The 18407-nt window shown below is 36.1% G+C and overlaps 1 protein-coding gene across 12 annotated transcripts in view; it reads right to left on the minus strand.

Moving 5' to 3' along the window:
• Positions 1-597: 597 nt before the first annotated feature.
• The window catches only part of RGS22 (regulator of G protein signaling 22), a 119925-nt gene continuing 102115 nt past the window's right edge, over positions 598-18407 (minus strand). For 5 of the 12 annotated variants that reach the window (XM_073893029.1, XM_073893031.1, XM_073893028.1 and 2 more), the window contains 5 exons: positions 15753-15932; positions 11717-11875; positions 8272-8370; positions 6706-6799; positions 6085-6588 (listed from right to left, as the gene is read on the minus strand). In XM_073893029.1, the coding sequence (XP_073749130.1) occupies positions 6437-6588; positions 6706-6799; positions 8272-8370; positions 11717-11875; positions 15753-15932 (684 nt within the window). In that variant the 3' untranslated portion in view covers positions 6085-6436. Of the gene's footprint in view, positions 4590-4649; positions 5116-5146; positions 5318-6084; positions 6589-6705; positions 6800-8271; positions 8371-11716; positions 11876-15752; positions 15933-18407 lie in introns of those variants that run through there. The other 7 variants (XR_012378273.1, XM_073893027.1, XM_073893030.1 and 4 more) reach the window with 7 other exon arrangements.

Here is an 18407-nt window from a genome sequence, read left to right on the forward strand (position 1 = left end):
AATTTAAAGGTTCCATTGTAAGTACAGACCTCAAAAAATTAAACATAAAAATGTTGCAAAGTCTAAAGCAGTGTTCTCAACTAGGTATGATTTGGCAATGTCTAGAAATATTTTGGGTTGTCACAACTGGGGAGGTGTTACTGGCCTCCACTGGGTAGAGGCCAGGGACATTGTGAAATATCCAACACTGCACAAGATAGCCCTCCACAACAAAGAATTAGCTGGCCAAAAATGTCAATAGTGTCAAGTTTGAGAAACCCAGGCCTTAAGTACTTTAAGTGATTTAATGTGATTTAATAAGCACTAATTTCTTCTCTGAAAGACATGATGACACGTAGGTGTATTTTCATAAATATGAAAAATGATATGGATAGAACAAAGATTATATACTTTACATGAATTGTGACATTATTATGTATTTTAATTATAAAAATATTAATGGCAAATTTTTGTGAATGGCATTATACCGACCTTTCTTACATATGCAGTGATTTTTACCTTCCTGTGATTTTTACAGTGGAGACATTTCCTTCATTTTTTCAACAAATATTTAATGAACATCTATTTTCTAGATATTTTATGTAAGGTGCTGGGAACGAAAGTTCAAATAACAGCTTTATTGGGGAAACAGGCATGTGAACAAAAAATTACAATCCATATGACAAGGGTTATTATAGAGGAATAAATCAGTCACAGAGTGGTAAGACAGAAGCAGGAGTGATAACTTCTGTAGTTGTTGGGGGGGTGTGTCTAGGGTAAGAGAAGAATATCAAAGATAGCTTTACAGAAAAACAAATGCCTGATCTGAATATTTATATCAGAAGACAGAAGGGACTTACACGTATGTCATGCTAAGCAAAAAATTTCTTGGGGCACCTGGGTGGCTCAGTTGGTTAAACATCCAACTCTTGATTTTGGCTTGGGTCATGATCTCAGGGTCAGAGCCTGTTTAAGATTCTCTCTCTCCCTCTCCTTCTGCCCCTCTCCCCTCCTTGCACACACACTGTCTCTCTCTCTCTCTCTCAAAAAAAAGGGGGGGGTGCCTGGGTAGCTCAGTCATTAAGCATCTGCCTTCAGCTCAGGTCATGATCCCGGGGTCCTGGGATTGAGCCCCATATCAGGCTCCCTGCTCAGCAAGAAGCCTGCTTCTCCCTCTCCCCCTGCTTGTGTTCCTTCTCTCGCTTTGTCTCTCTCTGTCAAGTAAATAAATAAAATCTTTAAAAAAAAAAGAGAACTTCTATCAATAACAGGTTTACCAATCATTTTTTAAAAGATTTATTTATTTATTTATTTATTTATTTATTTATTTATTTATTAGAGAGAGAGGAGGGGCAGAGGGAAACGGAGAGAGTCCCAAGCAGACTCCCCACCAAACATGAGGAAATCATGACCTGAGCCCAAATCAAGAATCAGACACTTAACCGACTAAACCACCCAGGCGCCCCACTGACCATCTTAACGAAGGATTTAGGCAAAGTAATGTCATAAGAAGGTATGATTTTATAAAAAAATCACTCAGCACAGTTGGAGGATGGTCAGGCAGAAGACAGAGATACTAATTAGGACTCAGATTCAAGGTGATAAGAATCTGGAACAAGGCAGTCATCCAATAGGCTTGGGAGAAGGAGGAGATGAATGAAGAGATGTTAAGAAGCATCAGTAGAAGCACAGTCGGAAGATACCTCCTGAGCATGCTAATATAAGGAAACTGTCTCTAGTGCTAAAAAGTTGAGACTAGCCCATGCTGGAGGATGCTTTGAGAGTAGGCCAAAACGAACATGTAAATATTTATAACATAAAAATTGCCATCAATTTAATATATATATGTATAACACAATACAAACGTAAATAATTTAAATTTTCTTAACTTTATCTTAAAAATAAAACGGACTACAGAATACTTTGAAATACTGGTGTCAAACTTGAGGGTCCTATCCAACATGTTAAAGAGCTTAGAAGTCATCACTACCGTCCTCAACAAGAAAAAAGCTGAACAAACCGAAAATCAACAAGTCTCTTTGGATCCTTCAAAGAACTGTGGTAAGAGGGCAAACCACTGCCCTTAAAGCTGGATAGAAAGACAGGCAGATACAGAGAATCAGAGCTTACCAGGAGCAGAAGCTGGCAGCTGGAGTTAATTTTGGGAGAAATTCTTTGTTGTAATCGGTGACTTGCTCCAGGCTCAGGGCAGACCAGCTTGAGAGGGGCCCTGTCTTTGGGGGGCGGGGAGGAGTCCACATTCTTGGGTTTTACTTCCAGTAGCTCCACCAGGTTTTCACTGTAAAGACCAGAGAAAAAATCTCCTCTGCTTCTGGTCGGGGGAGTGGTAAAGAAAACATTTTGGAATACATCCAGAGTTCTCTTCCTAACAAGGCCTGCCCTCAAGGGAAACTATTTTACCAGAGCTTAATGGACTGGGGTTTTACTAAAGCCTAAATGACCTAGGCGAAGGGAAATACTGAACTCAGTCTCACCAGAAGACTGACATATAACCATCAGAATGTAAAACACTTCCCCTCCTCCTACACTTTACCACATCAACAGGGTTCTAGTGTAATAACCGTGATTGCAGCTAAAAGAACTGCAACCCTCAGGACCTGTTGAGGAGTCTCCAGGAAAACCCAAAACAAAAGAGGAGACAAAAACAAGGACATATGGGAAATTTCAGCCTGGAACCCCGCAGCCACAGCAAACAGTAAATACAGCCTAATGCCTAGCCAGACAAATGTATAACCTCAGTTCCTTTGATCATGTCTTGTCTTCTATAAAATATTACAAAGCATGCTAAAAGACAAGGAAACAAACAAACAAACAAAAAACAGTCTGAAAAGATAAAGCAAGCCTCTGAACCAGACTCAGATATGGCAGAGATTTTGGAATTATCAGACCAGAAATGTAAAATGATTAATATGCTAAGAGATCTACTAAAAAAGTGGATGTCGGAGCAGATGGGTCATATAAGCAGAGAGATGGAAGTTCTAAGACAAAATCTAAATGAAATACTAGAAACTAAAAACATTGTAATGTAAATGAAGAATGCCTTTGAGGGGCTTCCCAACAGACTAGACGTAGCTACGAAAAGAATCAGTGAGCCTGAAGAAAGGTCAATAGAAAATTCCAAAACTGAAATGCAACGAGGGGGAAAAAAAAGTGGAAAATAACAGAATATCCAAGAACTGTGGGACACTTACAAGAGTTGCTACATGTGCGTAGTGGAAATACCAGGAGAAGAAAGATAAGGAACAGAAGCAATATTTGAAGTCATAATGACTGCGAATTTTCCAAAATTAATGACAGACACCAAACCACTGATCTAGGAAACTCAGAGTACATAAGCAGGATATGTACCATAAAATCTACACCTAGACATACTATATTTGAATTGCACAAAGTCAGAAAGAGAATCTTGAAAAAAGCCAGGGGAACAAGATAAGAATTCAATTTGGTTTCTCTTCTGAAAACATGCAAGCCAGGGGAGAGTGGAGTGAAATATATGAAGTGTTGAAAGAATAAAACTACTAACCTAGAATTCTGTATACGGTGAAATTACCCTTCAAAAGTGAAGGAGAAATAAAGACTTTATAAGGCACACAAAAATTGAGGGAATTTGTCTCCAGCAAACCTGCCTTACAAGAAATGATGAAAGAAGTTCTTCAGAGAGAAGGAAAATGATAATAGGTCAGAAACTTGGATCTACATAAAGATGGGAAGAACATTAGAGAAGGAATAAATAAAGGGGAAATAATGTTTTATTTTTCTTATTCTTAGTTGGCCTAACAGAAAACAGTTTAAAATAATAATAGCAAGAATGTATTCGGTGATTATAGCTTAGGGACAAGTGAAATGAACTGAGAGCAAAGTGATAAGGGAAAAGAGGGAGCAAGCGCACATGCTCTGATATAAGGCACCTGCACCACCCACGAAGTGGTACGGTAGTACTTGAAAGCGGGCTTTTATTAGTTGTAAATGTATACTGCAAACTCTGGGGCAACTTCTTTAAAAAAAGAAGTATAATTGACGTGTTAAGAGAGGAGAGAAAATGGAATCTTATAAAATGTTCAATTAAAACCAAAGGAAGGCAGAAAAAGAGTGGAATACCAAAAAGAAAAAAGAAAAAAAAAAGGAAGGAAGGGAGGGAGGGAGGAAGGAAGGAAAGAAGGAAGAAAGGAAAGGAAAGGAAAGGAAAAAAAGAAAAGAAAAAAGAAAAGAAAGAAACAAGGATCTAGTGCAAAGCATAGAAATGTTACAAGCTTCACGGCCACCCCAGGGTGTGGAGCGGAGCGGAAGCAGAGGAAACCACAGGGCTTCAAAGCTGTAACAAGTGTCCAAACCACTGCTTCAGAAGAAAATTTCTATCTGAAGTGTGCCTCCTGATGCCTCCCCCCTTTAAGATGTTTCTTTAAAACTCTTTAGAGAATCAGAAATAGCAATTTCTACTTTGAAAATACTCTCTGGGGTTCTGAGAGAGAGGAAGTCCATTGCTTCCCAGCCGGTAATCCAGGTCACAGTCTTTAGAGTGTCGCGTCCCGAGGCCTACAGCTGGTGAAGTTCATTCTCCCGCATCATTTCTGATACTTTCTCCTTTCTCTCTGGGAAAGAGGAGAAGAGGGTGTGTGTCTGGGCTCTCTGTGATACACATGTAACCCCAGTAAATAAGGGGTCCTTTACCTTTTCAAGCTCTTCTCGTTTACCCTCACAGTTCATTGCAAAGAATGATCCGTGGAGCTGCTCTATCAGAATCACCTAGGACATCTGTTAAAGAGGGAGATTCATGGGTTTTGCACAAGAGCTATTGAATCAGACTCTTGGAGAGCGAGCCCAGAAATCTGCCCTGCTGGTAAGTAACTCTTACACACACTAAAGTCTGCATTTGAGGACCACTGCTTTAATATTCAGTTCCTTCAGAGCTGGGGAAAGGGATGGGGTTCGAAGTCACTTCTCTTTGTTTTGGGTCAATGTACTGCTAGGAGTATTTGCCCCTAACCCCCTGCTGATTATATCTGCTAACGAAATAGAGTAAATGCTCCAAGAATATTTACTGAAAGATTACCTGAGGAGCATAACACGGTACTTTCTGATGTTCTGTGATTAGCAAACCATTTTCATTCTTCTAACCTAGACAGAAGTCATTTTATTCTAAATAAGTTTTTAAAAAATTTTATGGTCTTGTATGTCATGTATACAGAATAGCTATCATTTTAAAACTATGAGAGTACAACATGCCAAACTTTATTTAGATGGTAAGCTTGCTCTAATGCAGGCCATCAAAAAAAATCACTTGAGCTTCCATATCAGTTAAATTTGGTTTAAGGAATTCCTGCAAGAGAAAAATAAATGGCTGAAAACAGAAGCAGTTATGGAAAATCTAAATCGAAAAGAAACAAAAGACTTAACAAAAAGTTGTAATAAGGATCAAAAAAAAAATGAACGGATATATCAGCAAACCCTCCAGGTTGAGGCCCCGTGAGGGTGGCCTAAGGGGTTGGGGAACTTGCAGAAGGGTACAGTGGCTAGGATAAACCAAGAGAGAAAAAAGATGAACAGGCTAAGAACATGAAGGCCTGCTCATCAAACCCTCCCAAGAACCAAAAAACCAAAATTCACAAAAAGCTAAGCAGTAAGATAGAAGATCGGAGAAACGGGACCTTTACTGGGTTCTTCAAATACTGGCTCCCTGGGTCACACATATACCACATGTTTTACTATACTACTTTGTAAAGGCATTGAAGCCTTTACCTTAGCAGCCAGTCAAATCAAAACTGTATAATCGTATCAGTATCTGTAGGAGAGAAGGACTTGGCTTGATTTTCAGTTCTTTATTTTCAGTTTCTTCTTGTATTCCCAACTTGGGGAGATGGAACTTGGAAAAACTCGGGAAACTGAGCTAGACCCTATTCTGTTGTTCTTTGTGGAAGAAAAGAAAAGATAAGGAGTAAATAGAAGCAATAAGTAATCATTCCCTGGAAGCATTCCTTTTCAGGGGACTGTGCCACTTAGAAGGGAGGCAAGGTGCTCACTCTTACCTATCAATTTGTTAGTGGTGTGTGTGTGTGTGTGTGTGTGTGTGTGTGTGTGTGTGTGTGTGGTGCCTGTATGTTTTGTGTGTGTGCGTGTGTGCAGCTGTGTGTGCATGAGTGTGTGTGTCAGAGGGACATGGATGGTACTGAACAACTTTCAGTCTGTGACTTATCTTGCATCTAGCAGCAGCAGGTTAATACCCACATGAGTACTATCATTCTAAAAATGGGATGGAGAGTTAGGTTCTCAGCAGAGGAGAAAAAAAAGAAAGGAAAACAGAACACACAAACACACACATACATGCACACATGCACACACGCACACACACACACACACGCACACACATGTACTGAAATTCTCCAAAGTTGTGGGTCAGAGCAGTTAGGAGGAAAGCAGTCTTCATCCCTTCTTGTTGTCTCTATGCTGATGGCCTCGTGGCAGGCTGAATTCTAACAGGGAAGAACTGCAGGTAGACTATCACTGAAAACTCACTCTGGATGCTGTGGGAAGATATGGTCTTTTTCAAAGACATGGCTGAAGCAGACTTAAAATTTGTAAAAGATGGTGTAGCTGCACAAAAATAAGAGAAAGAAGGAAAACAGCGAAGTTATCATCAGCAAAGTCCTCTACAATTAATCCATGGTAGAAGGTAACAAAGCAATCCTGTAGGCAGAAAGCAAAAATTACCTGTAAATAACTTTTTTTCCAGCTCTTCTTGAATTTTAAGAAGAACCCTTTCCTGTTCTAAGGCTTCTATGTACTTGGAGTAGCACCAGGTTGGCTAGAAAGACAATTTTCAAACTTAATTTTGGAAATGTTTGCCCCAGGAAATAAACTGAAGGTAGGATGACTTACATAAGTCTCTTCATTTAAACCTTCTATTGAAGTATAACAAACTTCAATAACAGATCATTGAATATAACTCTTCAATGATGTGCTGTAATTATATGTGTTATAACTATTTCTCAATGAATCAATGTTGCAAAGGCTTTATAGATTTCTTGACAGCTATGCAGGCACCTATATATTTAATTTGATTATGAATTTAGAGGCTTAAGAGAGATCCAAGTTTGGGGGGGTATTTTGCATTTGGATTAACTGCAATTCTTAAATGTGCAAAATCTATCTGAAACAAATGTATATACAGAGCATCCACACTTGCAAAATGTGGAGTGTATTATTATAACTCTACCAATTGCTGGAATAATTCACATGTATTCCTTCAATAGCAACAACAATAATAATTTACATTTATGGAATGCCTTTGGTTTCCAAAAGCTTTTTAGTTTCTTATAAAACTCTTGAGATATATGACAAGAGATCACCACCATCATCATCATCCCCTTTTCTCTCCCTTTCTCCTTTTAACAGGCTCAAAGCAAATTCCGTGATTTTTTTTTCAGGCTTCCAGGTAATACTGACTTGTAAATGACAGTGAAAATGAGAAGCCTGCTATCTCGAATTCCACATTTCCCCCTTTATTTTTACACCGTGTTTCTGAAATTTAATGCTAGTTATTTGCTAATGAATGTTCTTCCAAATGGCATTATTACATACCACACATGTTTAGCTATTACCTTTTTCAAAATATGGTGTCACAAAATTGGACATTTCCCTTCTCTCAATAACAGTTTTACAGTCTATCAGTCTATCTTAGCTGAGTGGCTGAATTTGTTTGACATTCCTAAATGCGAAAAAGATTGTTTCTTGAGCTAGTGTTATCTTAAGACACAAACACGTTGATAGAGGTCATTAAAAATGGACATAAACTTATGAAATTTCATGGGATGTACAAGTTATACATGTAAATATAAACATAAAAACTGTGAATGCATTAACATGTGTTGTTGATGGTCATGTACTGGCCAATTTTATGACCACTTCAAAGGAGTAAAAAATTGCGATGGAGAGTTGACGTTTTTCTTTCTTTTTTTAACCCAAGAATATATCAACCAAATATATTCCATCTTGTTTTCTATCTGCCTTATTCTCTTTTCCAATAAGATAGTCATTTCAATTGCTGCCTCTTAAATATTCTTCATAGGTATCAAAAAGTATTTTTGTTGATTATATTATCCAAGATCAGCTGAAATTTTGATGTTCTCTGAAGGCTCAAGGAAATTCCCTTCCAATGTCTTCCAGCATAATTTTACCTTCGTTTTCCAACAAGCACACCTCGACTATTGTAAAATAACCGAGTGACTGCGTTCTGCTGTAGAAGAAGCAGTGTCTGTGACACCGTTAACTGCTCACCTGTCGACCGTACGCTTGTATGCCTAAAACTGGGTCAGTGGCTACAGTAACTGTTCTGATAGCAGATCCTGAAGAACTTGCATATTGTTTGAGTCCATCCTGTAATTATTTTAAATTAAGTTATTCCAAAAAATGGGTAAAACTATATTAGTATAAATTTACAGTAAAAGGGTCACAATATTAAATGAAAACATGTTTTGTGGTGAGTACCACACCTGTGGTTTCATCAAATCTATATTACTAATGTGACATAACTTATGAACTCTTTAATTTTCTTTCATACTAATGTAAAAATATTTTATAATAAATAATAAATTATGAAGAGCATAAAAATCACGCCCAAAATTCTGGCATCTAAGAAAAACCATTGTAAACAGTTTCATAAACATCCATCCAAAATTCTCACCAGAAAAAGACATAGATATAATCTATAATTTTAATATTTATATTTTATTACATAAGTTTCACAAAATGGAATCACACTATATATGCTCTTTTGAAATATCCTTTTCATGTTAAATGTTGTGAAAACGTTTCTATGTGAATAAAAGTAGAATGGGAAAAAAAAAAGTAGAATGGGAATGTAAAGGGGAGGGTTTTTTTATCAATCACCAGTATGACTACCATACAACATACAGTATAACACACGAGTATTTGGATGATGAAATGAATACATCATCATTTCCAATGATGAACTGTCCTATGCATGCAAATCCTCAATGATAAAAAAATAAACTATATCATCATTTCAACAGGTGAATAATAGTCTGGTAAAGGTATGTACCATAGAAAATTTAATCAATGCCTGCTATTAGAAACTTAAGTCATTAAAATTTTTTACTATCATAAATGACGCTGTGTACACAATTTAGTTGCTGACAGTAGTGTCCAAGAAATCCAGTCATGAGTCAGAGGAGAACTATAAAATAAATTACCTAAATATTCGTATACAAATATTTGCATATATTAAATAATATTCCAAATCATAAATGCAGAAACTCAGGCCAGAAATAGACCAAAAATATAAAAAGGAAATGTAAACGATAGTTTACTGGACTTAAAATAAGACTGAAGTAAAAGACAAAAATCTCTCAAAAGTGAAGCTATAAGGTACTCAATGGAGAAGAAATTTGATTAAATATATAGAGGATTTATACACCTGTTATTTATATATACTTTCTTTCTGATTCATATATATGTATATAAATGATACATAATATGTATACAAATCAGATATATGGATCAAAAAGTTTATATATACATACATATGCATACACATATATAATATGTATATAAATCCCCCCAAAAAACTTAGCAAAAGACATAAACCTATAGACTCAAGAACCTGAGTAATCCTCAGTCAAAAGAAATCCAAAGAAATCCACATAAGACATATCATAATCAAATTCTGAAAGACATATCATAATCAAATTCTGAAAACTAAAGACAAAGAAAAAGTCTTGAAAGCAGTAAGTGAGAAACAATACTTTATGTACAGGGAAAAGAAAGAATAAAATAATAAATCTTGGAACATCAGGAAGGAAGAAAAATTGAAAGAGCAAAAATATGGCTTAATAGAATAGATTTTTCCACTCTCCTTGAGTTTCCTAATTTATGTTTGGGGTTGAAGCAAAAATTATAAAATGTTGGAGTTTAAAATAAGTATAAACAGGTGAGGGGAAAAAGACTTTTTCCCCCTCACCTTTCCCTCACCTGTTTATACTTATTTTAAATATATCCTCAACATATATTGAGGACCACATCCCTATAAAGGGTGAGGTGGTTGAGGAAAATATAAGACATTTCAAAATGAGCAGAAAATGGCAGATGATATCCATATAAAGCCGTCAAAAGAATAAAACAGAAAATGAAAACTCCAACATTTTATAATTTTTGCTTCAACCCTCAAACATAAATTAGGAAACTCTTTCTTTTCCCTATAGGGGAGAGCAGTTTCTAGACTACTCAAACTGGTAAAATGTCAACACTAATAGACTGGTGAAAGTCATGTATCTATAATGTAATATCTAAAGCAACCACTAAAATATCTAACAAAGACACACCCAAATAAAATTCTAAGAAATAGGCAAGTAATCCACAGGAGTGCCGACAAAGGAAACAGAATAAAATGAAAAACAGGAGGAACAATCAAAACAAGAAATAAAATGGCAGACTTAACTAACATATAAAAAACTATACTAAAGATAAAGAGACTAAATACACCAATTAAAAGACAGAGATTGGCAGAATAGATTTTTTTAAAAAAACCACCGTGACCCAATTATACACTGTTTAATTGAAATATAATGGTATAGGTAGTAAAGGAATAGAAAAAGATACACCATACAAACATCAAAACAGAGAAAGCTGCTTCTACAGCTTTGGAGAAGTTTGGCAGTTTTTTGAGAACCTCCATAGTCCTCTATATTATTTACAAAATTGTATACATACATGTATAAAACACTATCTTTAAAGAGATCTGGAAGAATATATCCCAAGCTTAGTGGTTGCTCTTGGGAATGGGGAGGGTAACAGAACGCAGAGCTGGGATTAAGAGAGTTTCCTCTTTCTGCAGTATTTACTCTTTATACAATATTTTAAGGAGGGGAAAAAAAAAAGAGGCAAAATGTAAGCAGTGTTTATTTTGACCTGTGTATATATGAGCATTCATTATATTACTTTTGCATCTTTCAGTAACTTAAATTTCTTTTAAAAAAATAGAATAAGCATAAGCCTATAAACAAATAAATTAGTTAGATGCAGTTACCCTTTTTCAATTCAAAGAAAATAGATAAATATAGGGATAGACAGATGAATGGATGAATAAATGGACAAATAGGCAAGTTGGGCAATTTATGATTCATATTTATAAATTTCACAGTCATGTATTATTCTGTAATTGTAATACTGAAAATGCTTTCCCATGAGTACATGACATCTTTTCATTCATTCATTTTTTTTTATTCCTGATTTACTCAGTAAACAGTGATTAATAATTGAGCATATGCTGGACACTGGTCTATGTGCTATGATACACAGATGCACAAGACAGATACTATCCTTGGGAATCTCAGTCCATTGAGGATGACAGATGCAAAAACTTATTTATGAGGCTATAGAAAGCATTCTCCAAGAGAGTTAGGAATGTTACTACAGTGGATGTGAGCTGCTTATGTTGCCTATTAAGGTCAAGGAAGCTTCCACAGGGAAGAGGTGACATTTGAGATGAATTTTAAGAAATTCAAAATGAAGTCTGAAACCTCTAACTAAAGGATTAAAGCCACTAAAATCTGTGTTCTATAATGTCTCTGTATTTTTTCTCTGGCCCAAATTCTTCTCTAAATTCACACACATCACATACCTTTTAAAAGTGTGATTCAAACCATAAGAAAAAAATAAATAAAAAATAAAAGTATGATTCAACTCAAAATGAGTTTTGTCTTACCTTTGCAAATTTTTCATCTTCTATGACTGCCAATTTTTTTTTCTGCTTATTATATTCTTGTCTTCTCTCTAAAACACTCATAATTTTTTCATCAGTTAAATTCTTCCTAAACTCACAAAATTGAGGCCAAAATTTAAATAGAACCCCAAAAATTGTCATCTGTATAAAAAACAATGTCTCAGGTTACAATTTCATACAAATGTACTGATTTAAACTCTAATTCACCATAATAATGGATTAACTATTCTATCTTTAATATACAGCATGTTTCCTCCAACTTATTGTCTCCAGACATCTTGGTATAGTTTAGCTCAGCACATGCTTATGATCAGTGTATTTTACTACCAATGAGAAGTCTTTTTTTTTTTTAAATACACTTAAAAGTTACTTTATTCTTTATGTTTCCCAAACCAATTGATTGTATTAATAAAGAATCCATTAGGTCTTTTTAAATAAGAAATTTATGTTTTCTTTTAAAACATACACTAGTTGATCTGCCACACACTCTGCTGTTTTATACAAGTATTCCAAATATTCAGTCCATCAAGAGAAACTCCTCTCTGCCCCCCTTTTCTTTCTTTTAGAGAAAGGAAATACCTCTGGAAAAGCTTTTAAACAAAGCTGCAGATCTAAGAATAAATCTTGAGTAACTTTTAAATGATATAATCTCTTTTATGTGAGAGCAAGAAAAGTAATATTTAAGAAGCAGGGTGGTATCCTGGACAAATGCTTTCTATGAGGACACTCTATGTTAAGTGATTAATTGTGATATTTATAGAGATAAGAATTGTTGCTCAAATTCCCGTGCCAAGTATTTCCATTAGTTCCAGAGGTATACATTACTTCCAAGAAGGTAGGACTTGCCACATCAGATCAAGCCCAACATCTTGTTGCTAGGAATGACCTTTACCTAATGCCCTGGAGAAAAATGAACCATCCCATTAGGCTCCAAGCCAACTCTTCAGGGGAATAGAGGAATTTTTTAAAAAGCAAGTGCTGAACTGATCAACAGAGTCCTCAATGGGTTGGTATACTTCACTATTCCTCTTTTCTGTATATGGATATTATTAGTAATTCTAAAGTTATTCGTTTTAAAATACAGTTTATACGCAACTAATGAATCATTGAACACTACACCAGAAACCAATGATGTACTATATGTTAGCTAATTAAATTTAAATTAAAAAAATACAGTTTTATCATTGAATTCTGTAGCTTCTTGGCATTTTGAACAAAAAGGCTAGAGATTCTTTATTTGATGAACGGCAGGCTTTTTAAAAAACTTCATTTACATTTACCTGCCATGTCTTTATTTAAGTAAGCCCTTGCTCCAATGTCAAGGGATCATGGTAGTTTTTATATGAACTTCTTAAACTTAAATACTCCCCCTTTCCTCCTCTATTTACCAACTATTGACCCTATACCTCAGTTATCTCTCCAAAACCTGAGTCATTCCTAGCTCTCAAATAGTTATTTCAATCTAGAAAGGCTTCCAGTAAAAGTCACCCAAGTAGAACACAATTTTTCAATAGGAGATATAAAACTGCTCTATTCCTACAAGTTGCAATTAAGATTTTAGGTTAATAACATATGTGCTGGTCATGAAAATTACCCCGTGCCTCCAGAACCTTAAAAGAAATCAAACTGTAGGTAAGAAAATGTTTTAATAATTATAGAGCTACTTTGCTCACTGGCAGGAGATGGGCAATGGCTTTAGTATGAGTAAAAAGGGCCAGTGAAAATTTGGCTGAGTGAAGAAAACTTTAAAGCTATTAGGGGTGCAAGTGCGGAACAGGCAGAGGCTATACTGATAACAATACTAGAACAGGCAACAGGCTTTTTTATCTACTATGCAGCCCTTTCACTCAAGTTTGCTTTCATTTCCAATTTGATCTTACTCGTTTCTGTCACAAATGATCACTTCTCGTGTCAGTCATCTATGTGTTCAAAAATGTGTTCAAAAATGCCTATTCTGTGCCAGGCATTTGGGCCACAAGGGTAAATAACAAACATTCCCTGCCCTCAAACACTTTACAGTCTAGTGGGAAAGCTAGCATGAAAATAGGCATTTTCAGTTTTGTGTGATAAACATAGACGTATACAGGATGTTACAGAAGCACAAGGGAGAGTAGATGATAACGCAAAAAACTCAGGAGGGAAGAGAGTAAGGCTTGTTTATGGAAGTACAGATATGTCAGTAAAACTGGGGGATGGGTAGCAGGGAATGGTAAGAGATATGCCTAAGAGAGATAAATGAGTATGGTCTTCATTCTGAGGACAGTGGGGAATAACTGAAATTGAAAGCAGAGAAGCGACATGATCAGATAGACATTTTGAAAAAGATGGCTCTGTCTGCAGTGGGTTAAATGGTTTTGAGAGCTCAGAGGCACGTTTGGCAATTAATGTGAAGTATTGCAGATGTGAACTGAGGTAATGGCACAGAGTCAGAGAAAAGTAGATAGGATGACAGATAACAAGGAGACCAGTGGATAAATTTTAGGGACTGCAGACATGAGGTTAAAGGAATAAAAGAGAAGAAAGACATAAAGATAGTAACCAGATCTCTGGCTTGCACACCTGGGTAGAAGGTGATGCTATTCTCTGAACTTCCTTAGGAAACGCAGGAAGAATCATCAGTTTGGTGGGGTGAGGACTCTATATAAACATTCTCTTATTTTCCGATGCTCCGAAGTCCATATTTAAGACATGTCTAGGACTCCATTTTAGGAAATCAAGTAGAGGGCACAAACTAGAGGACTCCAATAGAGTTCACTGGCTTCAATCCCTAGATAGTATGGCGGAACCAAAAAATATAAGCAGCTCCAGACATGCACTTGCAGACTCAAGGTCTTTGATCTAGATGGGCAAGGCCTGGTCTGATTATTCAGAGACCTAGGCTAAGCTAAGTGATCTCTAAGATCTTTTCACTAACAGATACTGTTGTTTTCCCTATTTCTCTCTAGCACATCCTCAACTGTTCCTCTATATTTTCACTTCTTTTAATGCACAATTTGGATTGTGAGTCCATTTTCAGTTCCTTAGAGGACTTAGAACACAGCTGGCTCACAAATGAATGTTAAGGAATAATGGCCTTTTTTTCCATGCTCAAAGGCAATCATATCCTAAATCTCTGTTTCATATCACTTAAATCATGACATGGCCTTCCCTATTACCCTCATTATAATTTATTTTTCTTAATCATTTTTCAGGAACAACATCACTAAAAGGCTTTTAAAAATGCAAATAAATTATGTTCATCAAATCGCTGTTTTCTATTATTTATCTTAAAAAGAAGTAATTTGAGCAGGTTAACAGGCATGGTTTTCCTTTCATGAGCTTGTGTACTTAAATCTCCTCTCACTTACTTTATGAGCTATGTGAATATTCCAATCTTTAAAAATACACAAATCTTGGGACACACATATTTTACCACATATTTGCGGTAGCAGATTTTCTAAAGGAAATAGGAATGGTGGGAAAGGAAGGAGGAATTGGCTGGAGTTTTATAAGTTAGAAACAAAAATGATAATCATGGAGAGCCAAGGATAGTATTTAAGTAATTGTATTTGCTATATATTATCAACAAAATAATAAGTTACTAGTTTTTTATGATCTGTGGAATATGCAAAAAATGTAAAAGATTTATCTATCCATTTTAGAGAGAGAGAGAGTGGGGGGGCAGACAGAAAGAATGAATCTCAAGCAGACTTCCTGCTGAGCGCAGAGTCTGAAACAGAGTTAACGCAGGGCTCAATCCCAGGACCTTGAGATCATAATCTGAGCCCAAATCCAGAGCCCAACACTTAACCAACTGAGCCACCCAGGCACCCCAGAAAAATTTGTTAATAGAATAAATCTCAGTATTAGGAAGGTTGGAACCTTGTCAAATATGAATAATGCAAACACTTAAAAGAATATCTAGATTGTTCATCTATTTTAAAATATGTTTAGCTGCTAAATAAAATAAAATAAAATAAAATAAAATAAAATAAAATAAATAATAAAATACCCTTAGCTGCATGCCCTGATCTCTTACCTGTGCCTCTCTAAACACATATGGTCCTAACTCCTTCCTTTGTTCAATAATCTTCTGGGCTTGCTCTATTGGAATGTCAATTTGTAAAGCTGGTGGAATACTAGAATTAATAAAGCAGTTGATAATAGTCATGATCTTCTTGTGAATGATGGACTGATCACAATGAGAATGGCACAAGTCCTGAAAAAGGAGAAAAGATAGAACAATATATGATTAATGCATTCCTAGAATACTTTATAGAATTGTGCCAACATGTCTTTCAGTAATATATACTCTTTAACTTCAGGTCAAGAGGGCACTAGAACATGTGAAGGCTATCTTAAAAAAAATCATATCTTCTATTTCTCTTGGGTTTGAGGAACCTAACACTTTGATGCATATACCTTACATAAACACGTTTCACTTAATCTTGAGTGCTTCTACTCCTAGGCAAAGGAACAACGTCAATGTCTACTTTGACTCATTTAACAAATTTGTATTGGGTGCTTGCTATATACCAGCTGAGTCCCATGACAGTACCTGCCCTTTAAAGGCTCAATCTTCCTGGAGGAGAAGCAAGAGCACCTATCATTAAGGTCTCAGTTTAAAAAGACTTTCCTCTAGAAGGCTTTCGATGACTCTCTCAGTTCAGGAGAGATGTCCATCTTAGTAGGTAATTCCATTGTGCCCTGTGCTTCCATCACCACAGCTCTAATCACAGTCTTAATGACCGTGTCTATTGCTTGTCTGTCCCTCCCATGACACTGTAAGCTCTAGGAGGGAAGACTATTCTGATCATGATCGTATCCTCAGGATTTAGCATGGCTCTTGGTAAGTGCTCAATAAGTACTTGCTGGATGAATATATCCTTCCAGTCTTTTTTCTATGGACACACACACACACACACACACACACACACACACATACATGCACACATGAGATTAAATTATACTGTTTTCTAGTAGCTAGGTTTCTAAAAAATCAATAAGATGAATATCTTTTTCTATCATTGATTATTCTCCTACAGCATGATTTCTAATGGTTGCAGAGTATTCAATTCTATAGATGTGTAATAATTAAGTAAGTAATGTCCTGTTGTTGAACATCTGGGTTCTTCCCAAATTTTCACAATTCAAGATTGTGATTGTGAAAATTTGGGAAGAACCCAGATCTCAATTTCTAAGCATATTACCACAATCACTGCTGGGGGGTGGGGGGGGTGAACATAACTTAGTGGTTAAGGGCATGAGCTTTGGCAACAGAATGCCTTGGTTCAAATTCCAGCTCTACCACTTAATTATCTACATGATGTTAGGAGTTTCTTAACCCTTCTGTGCCTTAGCTTCTTCATCTGTAAAATGGCAAGAATAACAGCTTTGACCCAATAGGATTCTTCTGAAGAATAAATTCACTGTTACATGAAAAGAATTAAGACAATATCTGGCAGATAGTAAACATTTAATAAGCGTAAGCCATATAAAAGTGAGCTCAGTAAGATTTCGCCATACCAGGTGGAATGCTTTCCACCTAGCAAACTCTCTCAAGACCCAGTTAAATGTTATCTCTGCTGAGATTTCCCTGACCTACAACCCTCTCTGCATCATTCCCTCCTCAGTGCCAAAATTATACCTAGTTAGAACATGGATCATAATCAATACTATGTCATGATATTTGTTTTCATGGGTGTCTCCCTCCTTGAAGGCGGGCAATGTGTTGTATTCACGTTTTTATTCCTATGATCTAGCATAATGGCTGGCACATTAGAATGAACAAATTACCTCCTATAGCATGATTTTAACTAGTTACCTAGAATTATATGTCTTCCATTCTATGCCACAGACAAGATATTTAAATGAAGACCAAGGGCAGCCTTGAAGGAGAAACAGTCACACAGCTAAGGGTTGACTTTGAAGGAGTGGGTTTTTTTCAAATGCTTTTTGTGCAAGGTTTATTGCATTACCTCCTGTCCTAGTAGGGTTGGGCTTACTCATATTCATAGTAGCTTAAAAATAATTCTGCCCACTCATAATAACTGCCTATTCTGGAAAACAGACTCCACCTCCTTCCTAATTCTTAAAAAAATATTTTAATATTGCTTACCTTGTGACAGATTTTGAAAAATTTTATCTCAAAAAATTTTTTCTGAGAAAATTTCTTTTTTTTTTTTTAAAAGATTTTATTTATCCATTCATGAGAGACAGAGGGAGAGAGAGAGAGAAGCAGAGTCCCCCCGATGCGGGACTCGATCCCAGGACCCTGGGATCATGACCTGAGCCGAAGGCAGACGCTTAACCATCTGAGCCACCCAGGCGCCCCTCTGAGAAAATTTCTAAGGTGAGAATAGTACAAAAATTGTTCATAACAGAAAAGGTAGAAAACAGCTTCATGGTAAGTTGGAGAAAGTTTGGAAATAGATTTTATTGAGCAATTACTAACTATATAGAATATAAATGCTGCAGAGTATTAGTATTGCATAATTCATACTTAGATTATAGGTGAATTGAAAGTATTAGCCTCTTAAATTCCAGTTTTATTCTGATTCTCTACCTTTATAATGGGATAAAATAGGCTGCTTGCCCAGAAATGAATCTGCTCCCTGTGGGAGAACTGAAGCAGAGTCTGGATGCCTACTCTTGGGTATTTCTAGACAACACTCCCATATTCAAGTCTAGATTA

Source organism: Callorhinus ursinus, unplaced genomic scaffold (genome assembly GCF_003265705.2).
Source record: "Callorhinus ursinus isolate GAN/ISIS: 27379988/994484 unplaced genomic scaffold, GSC_fseal_2.0 scaffold5, whole genome shotgun sequence".
NCBI lineage: Eukaryota > Metazoa > Chordata > Mammalia > Carnivora > Otariidae > Callorhinus > Callorhinus ursinus.